Raw genomic sequence first — 23,354 nt, forward strand, 5'->3', positions numbered from 1 at the left:
ACTTCTGCTTTTAAAAACACTGAAAACATGTAGAAAACAAAGGAATCGTTGTCTAGCGCCATTTGACACATTTCTGTTTGAAAGACTCTTTTGTAAGAAGAATCTTGTTCTGCTTTGGATGCCGTTGGTGCTGAGCAACGTTAAAGGTGCAATATAAAAAAAACCTTAACAAAGAGCGACACTAATCTGGTACGGAGCAGCCATTCCGATCGATGCACAATAAAAGAGCAAGGCATGTAGGCGTCCATCCAGCATTCAGCATGTAAAAACACAATATGCAGCCTGCTTAACGGTAGATACTTGCATTAAAATAAGTAAAATTGAGAATGACTGATTATAGTGTATTATGAGATATACACTGTTTACATCAAGAAAACAACAAAAATTCTTGGTACAATCTCTTTCTCTGTCTTCAAGTACACTAGTGTTTTTTTTTTCTGTAATTCACCCAAAAATGAAAATTCATTTAATCGCTTTCATGTCGTTTCAAACCCGTATGACATTTTTCTAAGAAATAACTTCTGAAGAATCTTTACGTAGTTATTTCCGTACAACTTTTAGAGATTTCGTCAGGTTCGCTACCATCGGTCATCATCGGGGTACCTTACAAAAACAAAAACTTAATTGACTAAACGCTATTGACCTTCTAATAGCCCCGCCCCCTTTGAGTTCTGCTTGTTCGGTCTTCCGGTTTGTATTTCCACAGCATGAAGGTAAGATCTTACAAATTTATGAATGAACAGTTCATTTTTAAATTTTCCCAGTCTACTGACATTTGCTTCAAACATTACAATGCTCAAGATAACTTTCATTAACTCCACCAGCTTATTCTTCGACAGCAATGCCATAGAAATATACAGAGCTACGCAAAAACGGAAGTTCAATAGAATTACTTCAGATGTCTTGTAATACAGCACACAAGCCAATATATTCTACTTTTTTTTTTGGAACTTGACGTCCGTTGTTGTTGGAAATCAACTTGTTAATAAGTTCCTTCTAAATTCTATTTTTTTTTTTCTCAGAAAACCAGTACAGTTTGGAACAACATGTGGTAGATTAAAACGACATATTTCATGTTTTGGGGTGAACTATTGCTTCAACAGTGCAATAAACAATTTTCAAACAACGTTTTAAACTCTAAAATATCCTACTGATTGTTTGACACATTCGATTTAAATAAATACTAACGATTAGCTCCTGCACTGAAAATTGTCCCATTTACAACTTGCATTTTAAAGCACTTTAGATAGTTTAGTCCGTCTGAATTTAGTAATGCAGATAAAGAAAAACGTCATACACGCCAAAAGACATCACATTTTATACAGCAGATGTTTCGAAAAAGCTTGAAAATGTTTAGTGCCTTCATAGTCTTTAATGCGATGCTGCTTTCCCATGCCGTTTTGCTGATTGTTTCCCGGGATTAAAGGTGAGTATCTTCCTCTTGGTTGTCTTCCTCATCTTTCCCGGGCTTGTTGACGAGCACCTGCCAACCGCTCCCGCCGTCCGCGCCCGCCGTCACCCCATTGGCGCTGAGTTTCTTCTCCTGCATCTCTGATTGGCTGTCGCTGGTTACGTCCAGTGTGGGGTTGTCATGGCAACCGTTCTCCACAAAGTGGAGCTCTTCGCCTCGCGACTTGATGAGGCACGGAGGAGAAAAAACAAAAAAAAACAAGATAAATAATCAATCAATGTGAACCCAAACCATCACTCAGAGAATGTTGAGGTTATAATTAGCATTCGAGATCCATTATTAATTGCACTCAAGCTCCATGTTGACAGTGTGTGTGCCATAATCTCGATTACCACAACATTTTGACGCGTGAACACCGACCCTTTTCACAGACTGTGATGACGCGTTTTAACGGTCATCAACATCATAAATACTTAAAAGTATTTGAAATTATCTTTTTGTACATTTATAACACTACACTTAGTAATATAGCCTACTACATTTGCATCAAATTACAACGTTTTTAGTTAACGCTGTTAATATAAATATTCATGGTCATATAACTCATGTAAAATAATACAACATAAAATATAACAATATATAAAATTGATTAAATAAATATGTGAAATAGTTTAAGATATGTTAAGAAAGATATGTTAATGTTGCAAAAAATAAATCAATAAAGTGCACAAAATGTAAAATAAAATTAAAATAAAGCATCTCAATATAATATAGTAGACAAAAAACAAACTAAATGAGTTAGTTCGCAAAATGGTGTAGTAAATCAATAATAATACAGTAAAATGTTAGCATAATTAGCATAATATTGACAGTATTTGTGCCATAATCTCGATTACCACAGAACGTTTTGACGCGTGAACAACATCAACATCATAAATCCTGCAAAGTATTTTCATTTGTTTTAATTATGGACATTTATAACACTACACTTTGTATTATATTACTTTTGCATCAAAAACTGCCATTATCAACCTCTCTATTTTTTATCTTTTTTTGAAAGTTATGAAGACAGTATTGTGTTTTTTCTTTTGCTATTTGAGCAAATGGGAAGATTGGGAACACACTTTTTTTTTATGTATTCTCTCATTCACCGCTAAAAGTTTACCCAACTATGTCCCGGAAATGTGAAAAAATGGTCTATTGTCGATTTGACCTACCATGTTCTTGAGTTTGGGTAAACGGCGCTGCCAGCAGATATAGATGATTCCAGACGCAATAATGAGCACACACACCGATCCGATGATCACTAGAACAACAAACAGCTTCCCGTAGTCGCTGCGGGTCTGACTGGGCCTCGAGTGGCACGTGTTTACGGTGGAATAATTCTGGATTCCAATCTGAGGAAATCAATTTGAGTTATTTATTATGCATATTATTCATGCTACATAAATCGTTCACAACTTTCAATGTATTAATTAAATGGATTATTATTATTATTTGCTGCATTTCAGTCCCACCTCATATAGACCTCTTCTGATTTCCCCCAGCATTGACAGGACGTCTTTTGGGGCTATGATTTCTTCACATAATGAACAGAAAATGAGACAAAAAACATTATAGAATGTTGTTTATCAATGAAGAATTGTTGAATCAAAAGAGGAAAATAAAGTAAAAGTTAAAAGAAAATTTTGTGAACCCTGAAGAGTTTTTGCACTGTCTGTGACATTATACTTTCATGACAATTAAGCACATTTACCCCCACATTTTACGTATAGTATCCATTATCGTAATATGATATTCTATCTGAATCCATTTTTTAATTGTCACAATGCAAAACATCTTAACGGTATTTAAACGGGCCTTATTGTCTGTGTGCAAAATATAATCTCTCGTGTTATTCTTTTGATTTTGTGGCGTAATACGACCTTTGTCAGGCTTTGCAAGATATGACATCTAATTAATGCTCTGAACAGAGATGTGTGAGATAATACATGCTATTTTTATCCTTCATATAGAGCATGAGATTAAAAGCTTACAAATTGTTAACACATCTAAACCATAAACATGACATTATATGTAGCCACAGAGGCCCTAAGTGTGTGTGTGTGTGTGTGTGTGTGTGTGTGTGTGTGTGTGTGTGTGCTACCCTGCTCGCTGGCCAAAGCCATCAGAAGCTGGTGGTCCTGTTGTGTGGGTTTGCTGAGGAAAATGAGCCAGGATCCTTGTGGGATGTTTCTCTTTCTGGAGAAAGTGTTTTCCAGCATCTCCAAAAGTCTGTCGCCACTCTCCATACGAAACTCGTCCTGTGAGAGACACACAAGGAATACAATGGGAAAACAGAGCCATACAGTGATGTAAAAATCTTTTTCACCTTAAAAATATTTCATCTCATTCAATCTCATGCTGAATATTCACTCAATATTCAGTGTGAGAACACCTTTACTAAATACATGCTTTCTCTAAATAAATGCTTACAAAAACATATACCCTAGGAGAGGAGAGAAAAGAGGAAAAATAGCATGAAGAAATACTAATCAAAAATCTAATAAATATGTGAAATACTTTAAGACATGAAATGCTGCAAAAATATGCAATAAAATGGGAGCATAAATGTGCTCAAAATTTAAAATAAAAAATACTAAAATAGAATGAAAAAATCTAATAAATTTCTGAAATACTTTAAGTATTTAAAAATAAATACAATAAAATCGGAACATAAATTTGCACAAAATTTTAAATAAAAGAGACATTAAAATAAAACACATCAATATAATATATTGGACACATACAAAAAAAAAACTAAATGAGGTACATCATAAAATGTTGTAATAAATGAATAATAACACAGTATAATGTTATTATAATTCAGACATGAATTGTTTTTATTTAAATGACAAATTTACACCTTGAAATGTAATAGAGCTGACATAAAATACATTTTATTTTTTGTCAGCTATATTACATTTTTAAGGTGTAGCCTATTTTCTGACATTTTTCATGTATTTGTTTTTCATTAGAAAAATATAAGATTTTATATATATATATATTTTAATATTTTCATATATGAAATACTTTAGGACATTATACAATGTTCTAAGGCACATAAATGTACACAAAATGTATGTAAATGAAATGTAATATAGTGGACAAAGTAAAAAACTAAATGATTAAGTAAATCATAAAATGGTGTAATCAATAAATACAAAATAGAGTAATTGTAAAGTAAATTGTATTTTTGTAAACAAAACAAAACAAAAAAACAGAAACAGAAAAATACTCCTGTAATAAAGCAAACAAAATCAGTTAAATACTTAATGATGATATAACTGAAATGAAAAGTGACATAAAATATGACTTGAGATGAAATATGAGGGCAAATCATGCTCTGTTTCTCCAGTCTCCGAACCACAAGCTTCCAGACAGACAGATAACCAGTGACCCACCTAAAAAAAACTGGTTTGCTTTGTTACTGAGACTCGGTAACAGACTTCCTCCAGTCAGAAACAGACACACATCAGACAGGCTACAGAAATCAGAATCAGGTTTTTTTTCAGGCCATTCACAGCAAGCGCTGAGTCATTCAGACACTCTCGCCCTGTGGGCTGTATTGGTTTCTGATCAATGGCTCTGCAGTGCTGCTCGGGTTCAAACACTCCATCGCTGGAGACGTCGAGGGTTTAGCACACAGCTGTCAGGGAGCCAGTGGGGGGACATTTCTTTGCGATCATGCTGCAATTACTGCCACTAGAGCGTTACCGTGGCAACAGACAACTGGCCTCTTCTACACTGGCGAGACTGTGTATGTGCCAGTGATGTGTGTGTTAAGAAAGATGTAAAAGAAAGGAACATCACACAATCTTTTTAGACAGCAATAAGATTCAATGGAGAGCAAAAGGATTAGCAAAGTGTGGCCACGATTTACTAAAGCAAGGGCACGAATTAGCACAACGTGGCCACGATTTACTAAAAATGAGGGAACCAATTAGCACAATGCAGCCACGACTTACTTAAACGAAGAAACGCATTAGCACAATGTGGCCACGATTTACTTAAAATGAGGGAACAATTTAGCACAGCGCAGCCACGATTTACTTAAACAAGGGAACGCATTAGCACAACGTGGCCACGATTTACTTAAACAAGGGAACGCATTAGCACAACGTGGCCACGATTTACTTAAAACGAGGGGATGAATTAGCACAATGCGGTGGCCACAAACGAGGAAACGAATTAGCACAACGATTTACTAAAATGAGATAACGAATTAGTACAACATGGCCACGATTTACTAAAACGAGGGAACGAATTAGCACAACGCAGCCACAATTTACTTAAACGAGGAAACGCATTAGCACAACGTCGCCATGATTTACTTAAAATGAGGGAACGAATTAGCACAACGTGGCCACAATTTACTTAAAATGAGGGAACGAATTAGCACAACGCAGCCACGATTTACTTAAACGAGGAAACCTATTAGTACAACCTGTCCACGATTTATTTAAAACGATGGAACGAATTAGCACAACGCAGCCACAATTTACTTAAACGAGGAAACGCATTAGCACAACGTCGCCATGATTTACTTAAAATGAGGGAACGAATTAGCACAACGTGGCCACGATTTACTTAAAACGAGGAAACGCATTAGCACAACGCGGCCACGATTTACTAAAACGAGGAAACGCATTAGCACAATGCGGTGTCCACAAACGAGGAAACGAATTAGCACAACGATTTACTAAAATGAGATAACGAATTAGTACAACATGGCCACGATTTACTAAAACGAGGGAACGAATTAGCACAACGATTTACGAGATAACGAATTAGCACAACGCGGCGGCCACAAACGAGGAAACGAATTAGCACAACGATTTACTAAAACGAGATAACATATTAGTACAACGTGGCCACGATTTACTTAAACGAGATAACGAATTAGCACAATTCGGCCACGATTTACTAAAACAAGGGAACGAATTAGCACAACACGGCGGCCACAAACGAGGAAACGAATTAGCACAACGATTTACTAAAACGAGATAACGAATTAGTACAACGCAGCCACATTTTACTAAAACTAGGGAACAAATTAGTTCAACATGGTTACGAATTAATAAGTCATGGTAATTAATTCATAATTCATGGCCACAATTTCTTTTCTTTTTTTCTGCGTGTTATGTGCAGGGCTCTGCATAAATTGTATTTTAGTTTAAGTTGAATTACTAAAATGACTAAAACTAAATAAAAAAATTATAAACTAAATAGGCATTAAAAAAATGAATACAATGTCTAAAACAACAGAATTACTAAAACTTAAAATGGAATATATAAAAATAAATGTATCAATGAATTAAAAATATTAATAAATACTTAGTAATGATACTAGAATAATGCTGGTCAGAGATCTCAAAATGAACAAAGTTTCTCATCAAATTCTCAAGAAACCAAATGATCTGCTTATGATCTTTACAGCTGCTCTTTACTATTACCGTATGCCAATTATCAAGACAAAATGCATGGGAACTGGGACTGTCAGGCTCCAAAAATTACAGAAAACCATCGTAAAAGTTGTCAATATAACTACTGAAGCCATTAGATATCATCTAATGATGAACAGAACCTAATTTAACTCTCAAATCTTATTTTTGCTTGCATACATTCAGATATGATGGACCAAAACACATTACGCTAGTTTGGATGTCAAATATCATTAGTACCACTTTTATCGTGCCATTCTGTCATTTTAGTAGCTCTGCTGACTGAGTTCATTTTTGGACGAACTATCCCTTTAAATGAAACATAAATGTCACATACAAAAGCTCAAGATTAACCGAGTGTAAGAGCGTTTGCCTCTGTGTGTGTGTGTGTGTGTGTGTGTGTGTGTGTGTGTTTCGCAGCTCCTCTAACTAGTACATAAGATTAAGAATCACATTTTTCTTTGTTCTTCACTATAAAGGCCAGAGAGCGTGAGGATTGTGATAAAACGAATGAGCTCTGAGCTCCCAGCGTGTGTCATTGTTTGTGCTGAGCGTGGTTAGTGTGCAGTCAGCATGTTTCAGAGACGGAGAGCATTTCTGCTGCAGTACGTGAAGCGAGAGTCTGAACAGAACACACACCTTCATAAAGAGCGATTTGCCTACATCAAATCGTGACTGGATTTTTATGTTTATGAAGAAAGAGTGCTCTTCGTTTGTTTCATTCATGCAAGAACAATGCATGGTGCATTGGGTTAAGGTTAGCAAATGTTTTCTGGGTGGATTTTTGTAATAAAAAATTACTTGCACAGTCAAAGTTGTCTGTCATGTTGGGTTCATGTTGGGTTTTATAACAAAAAATTACTTAAACAGTCAAAGATGTCCATCATGTTGGGTTCATGTTGGGTTTTGTAACAAAAAATGACTTAAACAGTCAAAGATGTCTGTCATGTTGGGTCTTTGTAACAAAATATGACTCACGCAGTCAAAGTTGTCCGTCATGTTGGGTTTTTGTAACAAAAAATGACTTACACAGTCAAAGTTGTCCGTCATGTTGGGTTTTTGTAACAAAATATGACTCACGCAGTCAAAGTTGTCCGTCATGTTGGGTTCATGTTGGATTTTTGTAACAAAAAATGACTTACACAGTCAAAGTTGTCCGTCATGTTGGGTTTTTGTAACAAAATATGACTCACACAGTCAAAGTTGTCCGTCATGTTGGGTTTTTGTAACAAAATATGACTCACACAGTCAAAGTTGTCCGTCATGTTGGGTTCATGTTTTTTTGTAACAAAAAATGACTTGAACAGTCAAAGTTGTCCGTCATGTTGGGTTTTGGAACAAAATATGACTCACGCAGTCAAAGTTGTCCGTCATGTTGGGTTCATGTTGGATTTTTGTAACAAAAAATGACTTACACAGTCAAAGTTGTCCGTCATGTTGGGTTTTTGTAACAAAATATGACTCACGCAGTCAAAGTTGTCCGTCATGTTGGGTTCATGTTGGATTTTTGTAACAAAAAATGACTTACACAGTCAAAGTTGTCCGTCATGTTGGGTTTTTGAAACAAAAAAATGACTTAAACAGTCAAAGTTGTCTGTCATGTTGGGTTTTTGTAACAAAATATGACTCACGCAGTCAAAGTTGTCCGTCATGTTGGGTTCATGTTAGGTTTTTTAAAACAAAAAATGACTCACACAATCAAAGTTGTCCGTCATGTTGAGTATAACGTAGCCCTTTCCTGCGAGGTTGCTCCAGTCGACACACATCACCTGCACAGAATGAGAAAAGAGGGTGTTTTGGTCTAACAGCCACTTTATTGCACTGAATTGTTGTGGTTTGTCGAAACGCTCACTGACAACCTGCGTGCTGCCTGGAGAACAAATCTATAAACGCATTACTCTTCCTAGCATTCAGATAAATCAATCGTGAAATCATTTCCATCAACACATGACATACTTCATCCAAACAAACAACTGAGGATTTTATACCAAGAACCACCTGAACATGATTTGTCAATGTATTTTTTATTTTTTTTTACAAAGTTATAATGGAAAAAGACACATTAAAATGACATACTTCTTGTTATTGTTAACTAAAATGAAAAGTTAATTTGGTAATTAAAATAAAGCTGAAATAAAATAAAATAAATATTAGATTAAAGAAAAACATGAATTAAGTTTGAGTTAAAGTTCAAAAATTACTATTACTAAAACTTAAATTCAAATAAATAAAGCTAAATAGAAATTTAAAAAACTAAAAAAGCACAAAATTATTCAAACTTAAGAATTATAACATTTCTCCTTACAAGAGGCCTTTCTTAATGTCATGCTGTTTATGATTTTGCTCTCGTTCTACAAAAACAAAGAAACAATGTTATATTTATGTATTATAATGATAATATCAGATTTTTTTTTTACTATTTATCATGTATTTTTAATTAGATATGTTATTAAAATACATTTATACTTAATACTGTATATTTATGTTTTAAATATTTATTAATAAAAATTGTATTTTATTTAGTCACATACAAATACATTACAAATATCTTTTAAATGATTATATTTTTATTTTTGAACAGAGTATCTACACCTGAATTCTGAAGGTCTTGAGCTGTTTTCTCTGCTTCAAACATTGTGTTTGAATATTTTATATGATGACTCTTTGAATTGCTTCTAACTAAATTAGCGCTCAATTAATGTGTATCTTGTCATTGAGTACCTGCTCGGCCTCCTGGGACAGCTCTGAGTCGTGGAGCTCCGTTTCGGCAAGATATTCGGTGCCGGCGTGCCGAAGCTCCGCCCCCTCCTCGTCCGCTGTCGTGGTAAGCTCCGCCCCCTGCCAGGCAGATTCAGTGAAGACCAACGGTGGAAGATCTGAAGCGGGGGAGGACGAGGGCCCGGTTGTGAGGTACCGCCAGTCAGACTCTTCCTCCTCGTCCGGTTCAGTGGGGAAAACCACCAACTCTTCCTCATCCTCTTCCTCAGATTCGTCCCGGTGCAGTACGTCAGGCTGCAGGGGCTCCTGGCTGGGCAGGGGCCCGATTTCTGGAGCGGTGGGTGCTTGCGTGACTTTACGGCCCCTCTCGTCATCAAACGGGTCCTGGGACGCCAGGCGTTTGTCAGGCCCGGCTGTGGCCTCTTCTCGGTTCTGACGGGCCAGTCCGAGGGAAGGGGGCGTGGCCGTGGCTGTTGAGGGGGCGTGGCCTTCAGCACCTGCTCTTGATGGGCCGGGGGAGGGGTGGAGGGGGAAACCACTAGATTCGGAATCACTCTCCCATTGCTCCGGGTCCACGGGCTCAGCCGTAGGGATGAAGAGCAAAGAGGAGGAGTTGGTCTCACTGGGCTTTTCGCTCAGAGAAAGTGGTGAAGATGGCGGTTCTGGAGATGAAGGGCTGTAATCTGATAGAAAGAAAACAAACGTGTCAGAAACATAAATCAAAACACATAAACGTGATTTCTGACTTCACCGAACCATGTATATACTCTGTATGTGTAGTATTACATTACGTTATGCCACAGAATAGTTGGTTGTAGTATAAGAAGAGTGGAATTTTGTACAGTACAGTATAACGCAAGTATAGTAAGCATAGTATTAAAGAGCTTTTTATGACTTTTTTATATTTTATGTTTTAGTGTCTGATAGCCAATAATTATTTATGCTGTTAGACTACACTAATAAAGCATTTAGGCATTGTAGATATTTAATAATGTTAAATATTATAATATTATTAAATATCAAAATGCAAATTTTAAGTGTTTTATTTATAAATAATATAAAACATTTCCACTGTTGATAATTAATGTGATTTAATTTTGTGATTTAAATGGTTGCAAATTTATTTTCATATTTGTTTTTGCTTATGTCTACACATTTCTCACTTAAAAATGTATAGGCTGTTTATTAATCACTGTTTATCCATAGATATCACAAACCAATTAGTTTAAAAGTGTGAATATCGGTAAAAATATCCAGTAGCTCCTCACTGCAGTACAAAAGATCCAGGGGGCGGAGTTAGATCTAGATCCAGCGGGCGGGGCTGGATCCAGACCCAGGGGGCGAAGTTGGATCTCCTCCCATTGCATTTTGATTGGAGTTTTGCAACAAGACATGTCACACTTACTCATGTTGTTGCTCTTGCATTCTTCTTATGGAGAAACAAACTTGCTGAAAACAATTATTTATTAATTTGTTATCTTTTAAATGGTTAGTTACAAACACTGTAGTTTGTACATTGTGTGAATGTGCACTTATAATTACGTACAGTGGTGGGTAATAAGCAAGTGTTTTATTATAATATTTTCATTTGGAGAAACTTTTACTCCAAAACAAAAAAAAATCTTACATTTCACCTTCCCGGAAAAGCCTGTAGTTCCTTGTTGCACGTTGCATATTTCTTAAAAAGAAGTTTATTCTTTGATTGGCTGATCCTTTACCCCTCTCAATAATCCACATGCACTTTGACTTCAAATACTTAAGCATATTAATAAGTAGGCACTTCTACTTTTTCCGGAGTAATATTAAATCAAGTTCTCTTTCTACTTGAAGTAGAAAAAGTGTGTGCTTTTCCCTCCACTGATTATGCATATTATTATAAAACTGTATGAGACTAAGTATAGCAGCACAGTCAGGTTGTCTTCTGTAATTTTATACTTAGAAATGACATCACAAGGGCATCTGACTTAATTTACATAACATAATAAGAGCATCTCACTTACTTAAATGCATGCAAAATGCATTACCAGCACAATGAAATAGAAAAAAAATAGGTAAAACAGACACTGAATACAGTAGGGAAACTATTGAACGTGAAACATAAGGAAAACCACATCGGGAGCACATCGTCTAGCCGGAATAACAGACCAACATTAGAGGGAAACCATTCAAAATTAGAACTTACTCGTAGAATTAAACGATAAATCACTAACTAATTTTTCCTTTCACACTGCATTGCACTACATCATGCACACAACACACTCAAATGTCGCAACTTTTAAAAACTTTTAAAATTGCGGGCTGCAACTTCACAAATCTGTTGGAGCATAAGTATAAAAAGTGGGAGGAGTTGGATCTGGACCCAACCTCGTTCCCCGGATCTCGTGTTCTGCAGTGAGGACTATCTCAAAATATCAGTCCATCTCAAGCGGGACACGGTATAGTCAAAGATGCCAGATACAAAGTCTTGTATAAGTATAAAGTGTGCTTTGTCATAGCATATAAAAGCATGTTATAGTATTGCACAGCATAAACAGCTTAGGATGGTTTATTGTATAGTCCAGGATTAAGAAAATGTAGTTTTCACAGTATAGCACAGCAGGATGTGGTGTAGTAAGATCTGATGGGAGTTATTCATCTTTAGCTTGTGGAGAACAGCAGATTTGAGCAGCTGCACTGCAGCACTGCACCTGCGTCTGGCACAACACACACATCAGGGACCCGAGAGCTCTTGATCGCAGCCTGATTATTCATGAGACACACACAAACACACTGAGACACACTGTAATGAGGAGAGCTTTTGTCTGGTGTCAGCGGGTGAGAGACCATATATCTAGACTTTTTCAGGGAAATGATCATAACTGGATGTAATAAAAAAGCAGTGTACCAGAGACTGTGTGGCAAGCTTTGGCGCACTCCTCCAGCGACAAGAAGTTATTGAGGTTCTCTTTGCAGCCCCCGAATACGAAGTTCTCACACTTCATGGTGACGGGGTTAAAGTGCCAGCGAGGGTACGACGCACGACATGGTCCAACCTTCCTGGGCATCAGACAGCGCTCTGAAAGCCAAAACATAAACGAGATACACCCACTGAAAACTTCTGAAAGCGTACAAGAATGCTTTTAACAACAACAGATTCAGAGTTTCTCAAAGTCGGTCCCCCTGTACCGAACTGCTATTGGCTTGGGATGAAAAGCAGCAGGTGACTGAATGTCTTCACACTAATTAAAGACACCTGGATGTGTCAAAACGGACAAGACGGCTGAGAAACGCCTGTGAGAGTGTAGACAAAAAGAGCACAAAACCACAGGAACAGACGCACAGACAGATGATAGACAGACAGACAGACAGACAGACAGACAGACAGACAGACAGACAGACAGACAGACAGACAGACAGACAGACAGACAGACAGACAGACAGATAGATAGATAGATAGATAGATAGATAGATAGATAGATAGATAGATAGGCCAAAAAGTTGATGATAGAAAGATACACAGAGCCAGGTGAGGAAACACACCTGCAAGTGTCTTCACACACTCACACTCCGTCACGGTTCTGTCCACCTGTCTCTCCATATGGCGGATCAGTCGAGCCTGTCTGCAGTGTGACACTGTGTGTGTGTGTGTGTGTTCGTTCAGCAGTGGTTGAGTGTGACGGAGTCTTGTGTTCACGCTCAGATTTACTGCGGAAGGCACAGATTTACTCATCTTCCATATGGACACACTGAAACGGTTTACTAAACATTTAAAAAAGAAAGTTTCTCTCAAGTTATTAAGCAGATAGTTCTGATTGGTCCATTCAGTGCATATACAGAGACCAAATATTAGCCTTAAACGCTAGCATGTTCACCTGAGCTAATCTCACCGCCACAATGCTTTGGTGCTGTGGCTGGTTGACAATAAAACACATGATTTGAGGAATCATTCGTGTCAGTAGCATGGGATGAGTTGCAAGCCAAAGTTTTAAACTTGGTTTGTTCAAATCACTAACCCTAATATGAGCATTTATAACAGTGATGTCTCACTTAGCGTACAGCGCGAGTGTCCCAGCTGATATCCACCTGAGAAAATCTCAATTTCACACTCCTCACGGCAGAAAATCTTTGGACAGCTCTGTCCTTCTCTCTGTCTTACACACACACACACACACCTGAAACGGGCCACTGCGGTGGAAGCAAGCTAGCAGGTGAACTAAAAATAAGACTGTTTTCAGGCACATTTATTCCCAGGCGTTGTGGAAAAAGTGGATATATTTTCTCTACTCACTACTGTGAAGCACATCCACAACTGAAATATCAATGGAATTGTTAAAGCCAGAAAAACTAATCAACAAAAATAAGGTAAACATCAGGAGGGAGGGGAGGTGTCGGGGAAATGACGCACGATAATGTGTCCTAAAAGCTGTTATTCGCACCACTTTACACTCCTAACTGCCGTTTTGACAATCATTTTTGTGAGCTAAATAACTGTCTAGAGACTGAGTCATACCGAGACACTGACACAATATGAATCCATCATCATAAAAAAACAAAAATTCAGTGCATTTGTGACACCATTTACAGGTGCAATGTGTCCTTTTTTGCACAATTAGTGGCAGAAAATGGAATTGCAAAAATAAAAACTTGTTAAACAAGTTTCAAACACTAGAAACGGGTAGTTCCACCACAAACGCTAGGTATTGTTTGGATGAATGTTAATTTAGTTACATCAAGCCACTCAAACAAAAAGACTGCAGTTACGTTTGGTGATGCTAGTACAGCAGAAATTACATACTATAGACCCAGAATTATTTTCTAATCCAAAGTATACATTTTTGCCAATTTTTAAATGTGTAGCTAAATATACAACCAAATTTCATCCGGAATAGAATCAAGCCACCCAGCCGAAAAAGACGTACTGTTAAATGTATTAAAAATGCATTATAGTATATTTGTATTGTACTAAAAACATACTTTTTTAATACATTTAATTCACCTGAGTTATTGTCAGAGCAAATATTTAGACCCCTAGTTGACATGACAAGTGCTCGACTCATTTTCTGTCGTAAAATTGCAACCAAATTTCATTCATTTTTTGTCAAGAGTGTATATTTACACCCCTAGTTGACAAATGATGAGGACTTGACATATTTTTGATTGTAATAATGTGACCAAATTTAATTTGTAATAGAATAAAGTCAAATCATTGTTAGAAGGAATATTTAGACCCCCAGTTGACAAATGAGACTCATGACGTCTGATGAAAAAGGACAGTCATATCTTTTGAGTCTTTGAAAGTTTACAAAAACAAACTTGATGAATTTGGAGTAACGTGCACTTATGAATCGTGTTTCGAATAACTGCTTCTTCTCACCGTTCATGGCACCGCTGTCTTTGGTCTCGGCGTGAGCGTTCTTGCCATCCTCGTTGTCTTCAAACCCAGAGCTCTCCTGAGAACTCTCCATGAATCCGGGTTTACGATCCCGCGAGACCTCCTCATGCTCCTCAAAGCCTACGGGAACATCCAGAACTGGCCCGTGGGAGCGGAGAGGATTGGGGAGGAGCGCTGGACCGGCACTCAGAACCTCGGCACACACCAGAACCAGGAATACTGAACCTGAATGAAAGAAAAAGATTTAACTCACTGGTGCTCTTCACCTGTTGGTTAAAAATTACGAAATTAATTGTTTTATTTAAATGAAATTAATGTACTATGTTTTAGTTCGATAATGTTTTTTATTTAATATTTTGTATTTTTAGGGGATTTTATGGTACTAAATGAATTAAGTACCAAAATTTTATGGCTAGATTATATTTACGCTGTATTTATAATCCATTTATTGTATTCACTTTTTGAGCATAGACCAGAAAATTACATTTCCAACTTAAACTGTCATAAATCTTGAATGCTTTAGAGCACACACTTCAGTTTGATCTCTTTTCAAAGATGACACTTGGCAGATTATTGCTTAAGTGAAAAAAGTTTTAAAAGTGAATTTAAAGAAAAGTTACAGAATTTTACGTTTATTGTTATGAAAAATGTGCAGAAATACAATTTAATTCTTATATTTATATTAAATATATATTTTCAAAAACAAAATCAAAATCAAAGCTTTAAATCTAAACAAGTTGTTAAAAATTTGAGCCTGATATCTAAAAAAGTGAGCTTTCAGTAAGATTTTGTTTGGCTGCAGTACCAAAAGTTTCCACTAGATGAAATTCGTCTCATTCATTTCCATTTTTGACCATGAGGAGCACAAGTGTGACTATTTTTTACAGGACCATTTATCCTGTTCGAATCATGTCCATGATTTTTTATTTTTTCAAATAGCAAGTGCCAAAACATTTACCAAGTTTCATACCGTTCCAATGAAGAAAACAAAAAACAAATGTAACATTTTTCGGTCAAAAATGAGTGAATACACAAACAAACATGAAAGAACCAAACCAACTATTTAATAATCTACTTCACCACAAATTAATCTTTCTCAAACTGTGATGGTTTCAAGGGTGTATACTCATCAAACACTGACTGGAAACATCTCGAGTCCTGGCCTCAATGGGCTTCAACCACAGATGGCTTTGTATCATGGAGGCTTAGCATTGTCTCTAAAACCAGCCAGTCTTATCTTTCCTCGCCCTACTAGGTCACCACAGGATTAGCGCTGGTTTTAACACTGGGCAGCTAAAAAAGGCAACAAACTGGCCTGAAATCTGCAACTACTCTTCCGTTGGAGCCAAGATGGAGTTTCAAAGCCAATTACACAGTTCTCTAAATCTGACACGGCTTTAGTTTTTATTCATGGAGCTGTTTAATGAAATATATTCTCTAGCGAGGCTTGGTTTAATTAAGGAGACCAGCAGGCTGATGTGAATCTGGTATTATATTTAGCAAGTGTGTGATTGTGCGGTAATTAACAGGGTGGAAAAACTGGGCACTTCCTGTTCCAATTTATGAATAGATCAACTTTGCTTTCTGGAAACGTTCCAGTGGTTTTTAGAGACTCTGAAGACCCTGGACGTCCAGCGAACTTGAGCCATGCAATGCTGGGGAAACCAGAAGGCTGTTGGAGAGCATAATCCCAAACAACCAAATGACATTTACTGAGTAAATGGGTTGATTACAAGCCAGACACATGCTTTAGACCACTTTGGCCCTGTTTACACCTGGTATTAAGATGTGTTTTGGTCGATTGGATCGCAAATAGACGAGGGAGACACATTCCCGTTTACACCTGGTGTTTTATTCAGTCTATTTTGTCCACTTTCAACCACTTCTGTCCTGATTTCTTCAAGGGGAGGGTCTATGGGCGGGTAAATGTATGGGCTTTTTCAGATCGTTTAATCCAATGGACAAAATAAGTTCACACAATCTACGTATGAACGCAACCAGAGACGACAGAAAAACATCCGGAGAGCATCAGCTTCATTTCTGTTCTGACAGACGCAAGACCAGCTTTGAGTGTGTGTTAGAAATCAGGAATGGTGAGAGAACATTGTGCTTGGTATGTTTTTCGTCTTCAAACTAAACTTGGGTCTTCAGTCGACAAAGTTTAAATCCCGTCTGGCTAGCACGCTTCCCATAATGTTTACACATTAGGTCAGTAGGTGGAAAGTAGATGGTCTTTTGTGGCTGTTCGAACAAATTTGGCCACATGAGCGTTTACACTATGAAAGCAATCCGGGCGAATGCGTTTTTGACTACCTCTGGAAGTGGTTGAAAGTGGACAAGCTCAAAAAGTTTAAGACCCCGTTTACACCTGTATTTAGCGTTGTCCACTTGTAATCCGATCAATCAAAATGCATATTAATACCAGGTGCAAACAAGGCCTTTGTCCAAAAACATACTTCATTTATTCCATTCAACTCGAAAAGTCTGAATATCCACTGTCCTACTTCTAAAAGTGCAACAGAATGCCACTTAAAGTTGAATGTCCAACTTGAATACTCATACACTTTCAGAATAAATGCTAGTAGGGCTGTAGTACTCGAGTACGGTCCTGGTATTCAGACTCAGACTTGTCTCCGTGATGTATGTGTGCTTACTGGGAACATAATAATATTGGAGGGAAAGTGAAACACTGGCCACCTAATGGGCATTTCGGCTGTTTTTCGTGAGCCGGCTCGTTTGACTCAGCTCACTGAAAAGAGCCGGCTCTTTTGACTCACAAACGGCTCTTAAAAAAATAAATGTTTTAACTCGCTGAAAGTCCACCGCTAGTGCAACGTGAATATTCACATTTTTAATTGTCCATAACAACCCGAAAACTTGCCTGCTTGCCTTGCACATCTAATTAATGGCCAAAGTTTTTCGACTTTTTTTCTTACCTTCTTTTTTTTTGTTTTTTTGTTTTTTTTTGATGTGGATGTTATTGAGCTTGCAAAAGTTTAGCTCTTGCGTTATTCTGAACATCTCGCTGAATGACATCTGAACAATATTTTTTTCAGGGAAGGCATAAACCAACCGTAGGGGTACACTCTGTAATACTGGTCACTTCTTTTCTACACTACTGTACATCTGGAGTGAAGCTATATTGGCAATTTAGTTGCTTAGTCTTGTCTTGGGTTCGACTAGTCCTGGTCTTGGACTTGTCTTGGACTCGACAAAGGTGGTCTTGACTACAGCCCTAAATGCTAGTATACAATTATCCAAAATTTGCTTGTTAGACAAACACTTCGCTGCCATGCCATTTTATTTGCATTCAAATTAGCTGAAAACTTATTGCTGAATGCCTTTGGTCCTTGAGTGTCACATTACTTTTCTTGACAAGTCCAATTAAGATTTCAGAGCTAAGATTATCAGTAAATAATGACTTAAATTTGTGTCTGATCAAAAATAAAATGCATCAAATGACTTCAAAAGAACAGAATGCACAAGCCATGTGGACTACTTTCATTGCGTGTTAATTTTTTGTCTTTTTTGGAGCTTGACAGTCAAGCAAAAGATGTTCTCCTTTTGTGCTCCACATTAAAAAGAAAGCCATACTTGTGTTGAACAAAAAGAAGGAATTATTAGTTACGTTTTGGGGGGTGGGGGTGGAACTAATGGATTTCCCTCCATCTTTCTATTCAACTAAACAACTACCAATCATTACACCAGCCCTAAAGTGCAGTCGCACACACACAGTCACCTTATCTCTGTGGTGTATGTCCTTTGAAAGCATCAATGTCTCACTCCACTAGATCACATTAATTATGGTTGACGCAATCTTATTTTTCCTCACTGGACTCCGGTGTCTGCAAGGCTACTTCTGACCTCGCTTCATCGGTGAATGAAAAATGTGAGTTTGCTGACGGCTAAAGCTAAGCACGTCTATCTCTGAGGAACTTTCCTTGGCCTTTCTACCCCAGAGATGCTCTCAAAGTTTGGACACGCGTTAGATAGTACATTAATCATAAAAAGATAATACCTCGTTTATAGAGGCTCTGCGGCAATAAACCCTGTCCGGGGTATTCACACTGGGGAGAGAGTTGGATAAACTGGATGAAACTCAAGAAGATAAAACATTTGTGAACCTGGACCACAAAACCAGTCACAAGTCGCACGGGTATATTTGTGGCAATTTTTCTTTTATGCCAAAAATCATTAGGATATGAAGTAAAGATCATGTTCCATGAAGATATTTTGTAAATTTCCTACCGTAAATATATAAAACATTTATTTTTGTGAGTGAATGCAGCACAATCGAGAACATAAATGAACAACTTTAAAGATGATTTTCTTAATAATTAGATTTTTTTGCACCCTCATATTCCAGATTTTCAGATAGTTGTATCTCAGCCAAATATTGTCCTATCCTAACAAACATCAATGGAAATCTTATTTATTCAGCTTTCAGATGATGTATAAGTCTCAATATAAAAAAAATTTACCCTTGTTGTGAGTGGTTTTGTGGTCCAGGGTCACATTGGTGCATTAGCTTGAAGAACAAAACAAGAGGAAATATCTTGCTAAAGATGTGAAATGTGCCTCAGACATGTTCTTGACACTGTGATTTCATATCATAGCATGTCCATTGCCCACCTGTTTCTGTCTGACTGATTTCAGAAGTCTTAATATAGTGCACATTCATCCGTTCAGACCAAGACGCCGGAATCCTTTGCCATTTGATACGAACACAAATCCGTCACATAGCAGCTATTGTACTAAATATACAGGCAGTTCAGCCAGCGCCAGTCTCAGACTCTGTGAAAGAGCCGAGGAAAACCTGAACACAGGATAAGATGATTCATAAATCCTCAATCCTACCAAATCTTGGCCCAATTTAAAGCGTGAGGCACCTGGACTTCGGCAGCACACTGAGAATTTTATACGGTTGCCAATTAATTCTCAGCCCTACGTCTTTCTAGAAGCTCCCCGTCCCTTTTCTTTTCTTCTCTTCTCGGATATGAAGTGGAGATAAATGCTGATGTCACCTGACCTGAATGTGTTTCTGGGCTGTGCCAGCTTGCATTGCAGCAGAGCCTGTGGGTGTAGGTGGCATCGAGCATTAGGACTCAGATTTATAGTCGTCAGACTGGCAGCTGCAGGTCTGCGGTTGCTGTTACCGCTAAAGAGAGCTCAAGTGGTGCCATAGTACTGAATGATTACCATATTTGTATACTACGGTATTTAAATTGCTCTCTGTGTGGTATGTGTCCAATTAAAGATGATATATCCATCCATGGTATAAATATGATACTGTTACTACAACTTAACTTAAATTAAATGGGAATAATAGGGATGCACTGATATTAACATTTTGGCTAATACCGATAATTCTTTATATTTGAAAACCGATATATTGGCTGGTAAATCTAAATCCAATTTTTTAAATAATTTTTGAGAGCCTGATTACAAAAACAAAAGTCTCACCATTAAAATCCATGACCCAAACACACAATTATAACGTTCTCATTGTAGCCTATATGACAAATTTGTGCTGCACTTAACTGTATTTTCCTTTTTTTAAGTGATTTTAATCATATTTCAAGCAATTCAAAACCATCATGTTGAATAGTTCGCATTTGAAGTGTCTCAGCTGAAGGAAATCGACAAAATTTTCTTATCGGGCCGAAAACAATAACATTAAAAATGAACATATCTCGGCCGATATGGTGGCCGATGTATTGTGCATCCCTAGGCAATACTGTACTTTGACTATGACTTCAAATGTTTACTATATGGTACGCCAAGGTACTTCAAAGAATACCATGGTATTAGTTCAAAAAGCAGTGTATTACCATAGTAATACCACAAAAAAGGGAAATAAACTGATATATACCATGGATTGGGAGATTACTGTGGTATTTCAAAGAATACCATGGTATACATTAAAAAGGCATTGTATTACAACAGTAATACAACAAAAATGTGCAATACTTTGACAAATACCATGGTATTTACATGCTACGCCAAGGAACTGCAAAAAGCCCTATGGTAGAATGTCCGAAAATGCTACAGTTTTATATATATCATGGCAATGAAATGCATATACCATGATATTTACATGGTACACTGTAAAAGTTGTAAATAAAAGATTATCGGAGTGTTTTACAAGAAAATACTATAGTATTTCAGTCTTTCTACTTCAATTTTACATTTAATTTGATGTGTTACTTGCCATTTCTTTGTAATTGTGAAATTTATTTACCAGCAGTTTCTGAGTTAAAATCCTTTCAAAGTAATCCTAGTACAATTACTCTCCTGATTACTTTACGATTAAGTAAATGAAAGAATATCATATAAACCTTGTGATTACTCTCTCTACCACATGTCCATAAAACACAGTGATACCATGGTATTTACATGATACTCCAATGCACTTCTCAGAATACAAAGATATGAACCGTGTATGTTTAAAAAAATACACGGTAATATCACAATAGTTTAGAAAAGGGAGAGCAAAGACTCACAAATGCACAATCAGGACATGAACAAATGCCAGTGTGGAACGTGATGTTGAACATGGACTTGGATTAAGCCCGAGTCTGTGCTGCCCATTAGACTAAACAAACCTGACCTGTCCTTGTTGTGTCTGGTCATCGGTCTGTGTGGACAGCAGCACAGAGAGGCTTTTGACCAGCACGATCTGTCAGACGGGGCCTCATGGGCATGACAAGCCATCACACACACACACACACACACTCACAGCATGCCAAAAACAATCAGTGTCCACAACAGCTGCAAAATGCTCTTTTCTCAGTTACATGATGAATCATGCTGAAAATCCTGACTGGACCTGAATACACCAGCTCGTCTCTAGATAGAGAGGAAAAGGGGCGTGTGCCGTAATCTGCACTACAGATCAATAACTCAAATATCTGAATCATTTGAGTGACTGGACTTTTCATACAAGATATTAGAGATGATGACAAGCACATAAAAAAAAAATAATAATAATAAATAAATAAATAAAAATCACAATTGATCATCTTAGAAAACAACAATGCCCTTTTCTCCACTCATCGTGACAATGACAAGTCTTAGTGATGATGCAAATTGGTCTCAGACACAGCATTATAAATCAAACCTTGTGATTATCACATTATCAGACATTTTAGGTTTTTCAATGATTGAATCATGAAATGATCATCAGTAGGTTGACATTTTTAAAAACAAATATAAACATTCATATATAAAATAGATTAACAATAATTATTATAATTTTATTGATAAAACTAATATTTTAAACTTTAAAATATTTTAAAAATATAAAATATTTTGTTTTATTTCTACATGCAAACATTGATTCATTCCACACACAGGCAAAAAAATAAATAAAAAAACAACCCCTTGTACTTACCAAACATGAGGCACTGAAAAGACATCTCTGCAGCTTTAAATGATCGCAGTGAGGAATGATCGCGTCAGTATTACAGTTCGTTCATATGTGCATCATACGTGACTTACTGACCTCAACGTGCGCTAGAAGAGACGCACTAACACAAAATACTCATCGCAATTAAAAACAAAAGGTCAGTCGATAGTCTCGCGCTTCATCTGCCTTTCTCTCTGGACAAGCGTGATGCACTGTGCAAAAAATGCGAGGAAAACTAGACGGTAGTTTTGTCTGCTGCTCCTCTTGCTCTTGCAGTCAATGAATTAGCAGGGATATATTGAGGATTTTGGGGGGTTTGATTCCTGCCTGGCGCAGTGACTGCAGGGATGCTGGGTCCTAAACACCGCCGGGCTTATTTATTTTAGCGACAGTACTAAACTAGATTTAAACGGCCAGCGGTGGAATCATGTCGTCGACCAATCAGAACGCTCTTATTATAATCAACGGTAACACTTTACAATAAGGTTCATTAGTTAACATTATGAACTAACAATGAGCAATACATTTGTTAATCTTTGTTTACGTTGGTTAATAAAAATACAGCTGTTCATTGTTAGTTCAGTGCATTAATGTTAAAAAGATCTTAAAGTATTATGTTAAAATTAACATTAACAAAGGTTAATAAATGCTGTATGTGCAGTTCATTATTAATGTTAACTAATACAACTTATTGTAAAGTGTTAACTTTATTCTTTTTTTTTCAGAATTGGAAGTTTTTAATTACAAGATATCAGAATTGCAAGAAATAAAGACATAATTGCAAGGTATAAACGGTTTATATCTCACAATTCTGAGATTCACATGAGTTGCGAGACAGAACCTAAAAATTTCAAGAAATCAAGTCAGAATTGTGAGGTATAAACTCGCAAAGGAGAAAAAAAGTCTGAATTTAGTTTATTTCTGAATTTGTTTCTCAGAATTGAGATATAAACTTGCAATTGT

The 23,354-nt window shown here is 36.9% G+C and overlaps 1 protein-coding gene across 2 annotated transcripts; it reads right to left on the bottom strand.

Annotated features, from left to right (window-relative positions):
- Positions 1 to 856: 856 nt before the first annotated feature.
- On the bottom strand, positions 857 to 22,766 carry podxl2 (podocalyxin-like 2). 2 transcript variants are annotated; one of them, XM_081384750.1, is made up of 9 exons: positions 22,377 to 22,766; positions 14,966 to 15,208; positions 12,497 to 12,667; positions 9,616 to 10,295; positions 8,589 to 8,663; positions 3,558 to 3,714; positions 2,929 to 2,990; positions 2,629 to 2,808; positions 857 to 1,633 (listed from the first exon to the last, which is right to left on the bottom strand). In XM_081384750.1, the coding sequence occupies exons 1-9, from the start codon at positions 22,399 to 22,401 to the stop codon at positions 1,421 to 1,423; spliced, it is 1,806 nt and encodes a 601-aa protein (XP_081240876.1). In that variant the 5' UTR covers positions 22,402 to 22,766; the 3' UTR covers positions 857 to 1,420. The 2 variants fall into 2 exon arrangements, with proteins under 2 accessions (XP_081240876.1, XP_081240877.1); XM_081384751.1 differs by lacking the exon at positions 12,497 to 12,667 and having other exon boundaries at positions 865 to 1,633; positions 22,377 to 22,725.
- Positions 22,767 to 23,354: the final 588 nt, after the last annotated feature.

Source organism: Scardinius erythrophthalmus (genome assembly GCF_964197995.2).
Source record: "Scardinius erythrophthalmus genome assembly, chromosome: 14".
NCBI lineage: Eukaryota > Metazoa > Chordata > Actinopteri > Cypriniformes > Leuciscidae > Scardinius > Scardinius erythrophthalmus.

What these genes read in the sequence shown, in the direction of transcription:
- podxl2 (XM_081384750.1), bottom strand. Translation starts at nt 22,401, where the DNA reads ATGTCTTTTCAGTGCCTCATGTTTG. An exon ending in GGCTTTGGCCAGCGAGCAGG is followed by an intron (nt 2,991 to 3,557) that starts GTAGCACACACA and finishes CATTATGTGAAG; the next exon opens with AAATCATAGCCCCAAAAGAC. An exon ending in TCAGAAGAGGTCTATATGAG is followed by an intron (nt 2,809 to 2,928) that starts GTGGGACTGAAA and finishes TGATTTCCTCAG; the next exon opens with ATTGGAATCCAGAATTATTC.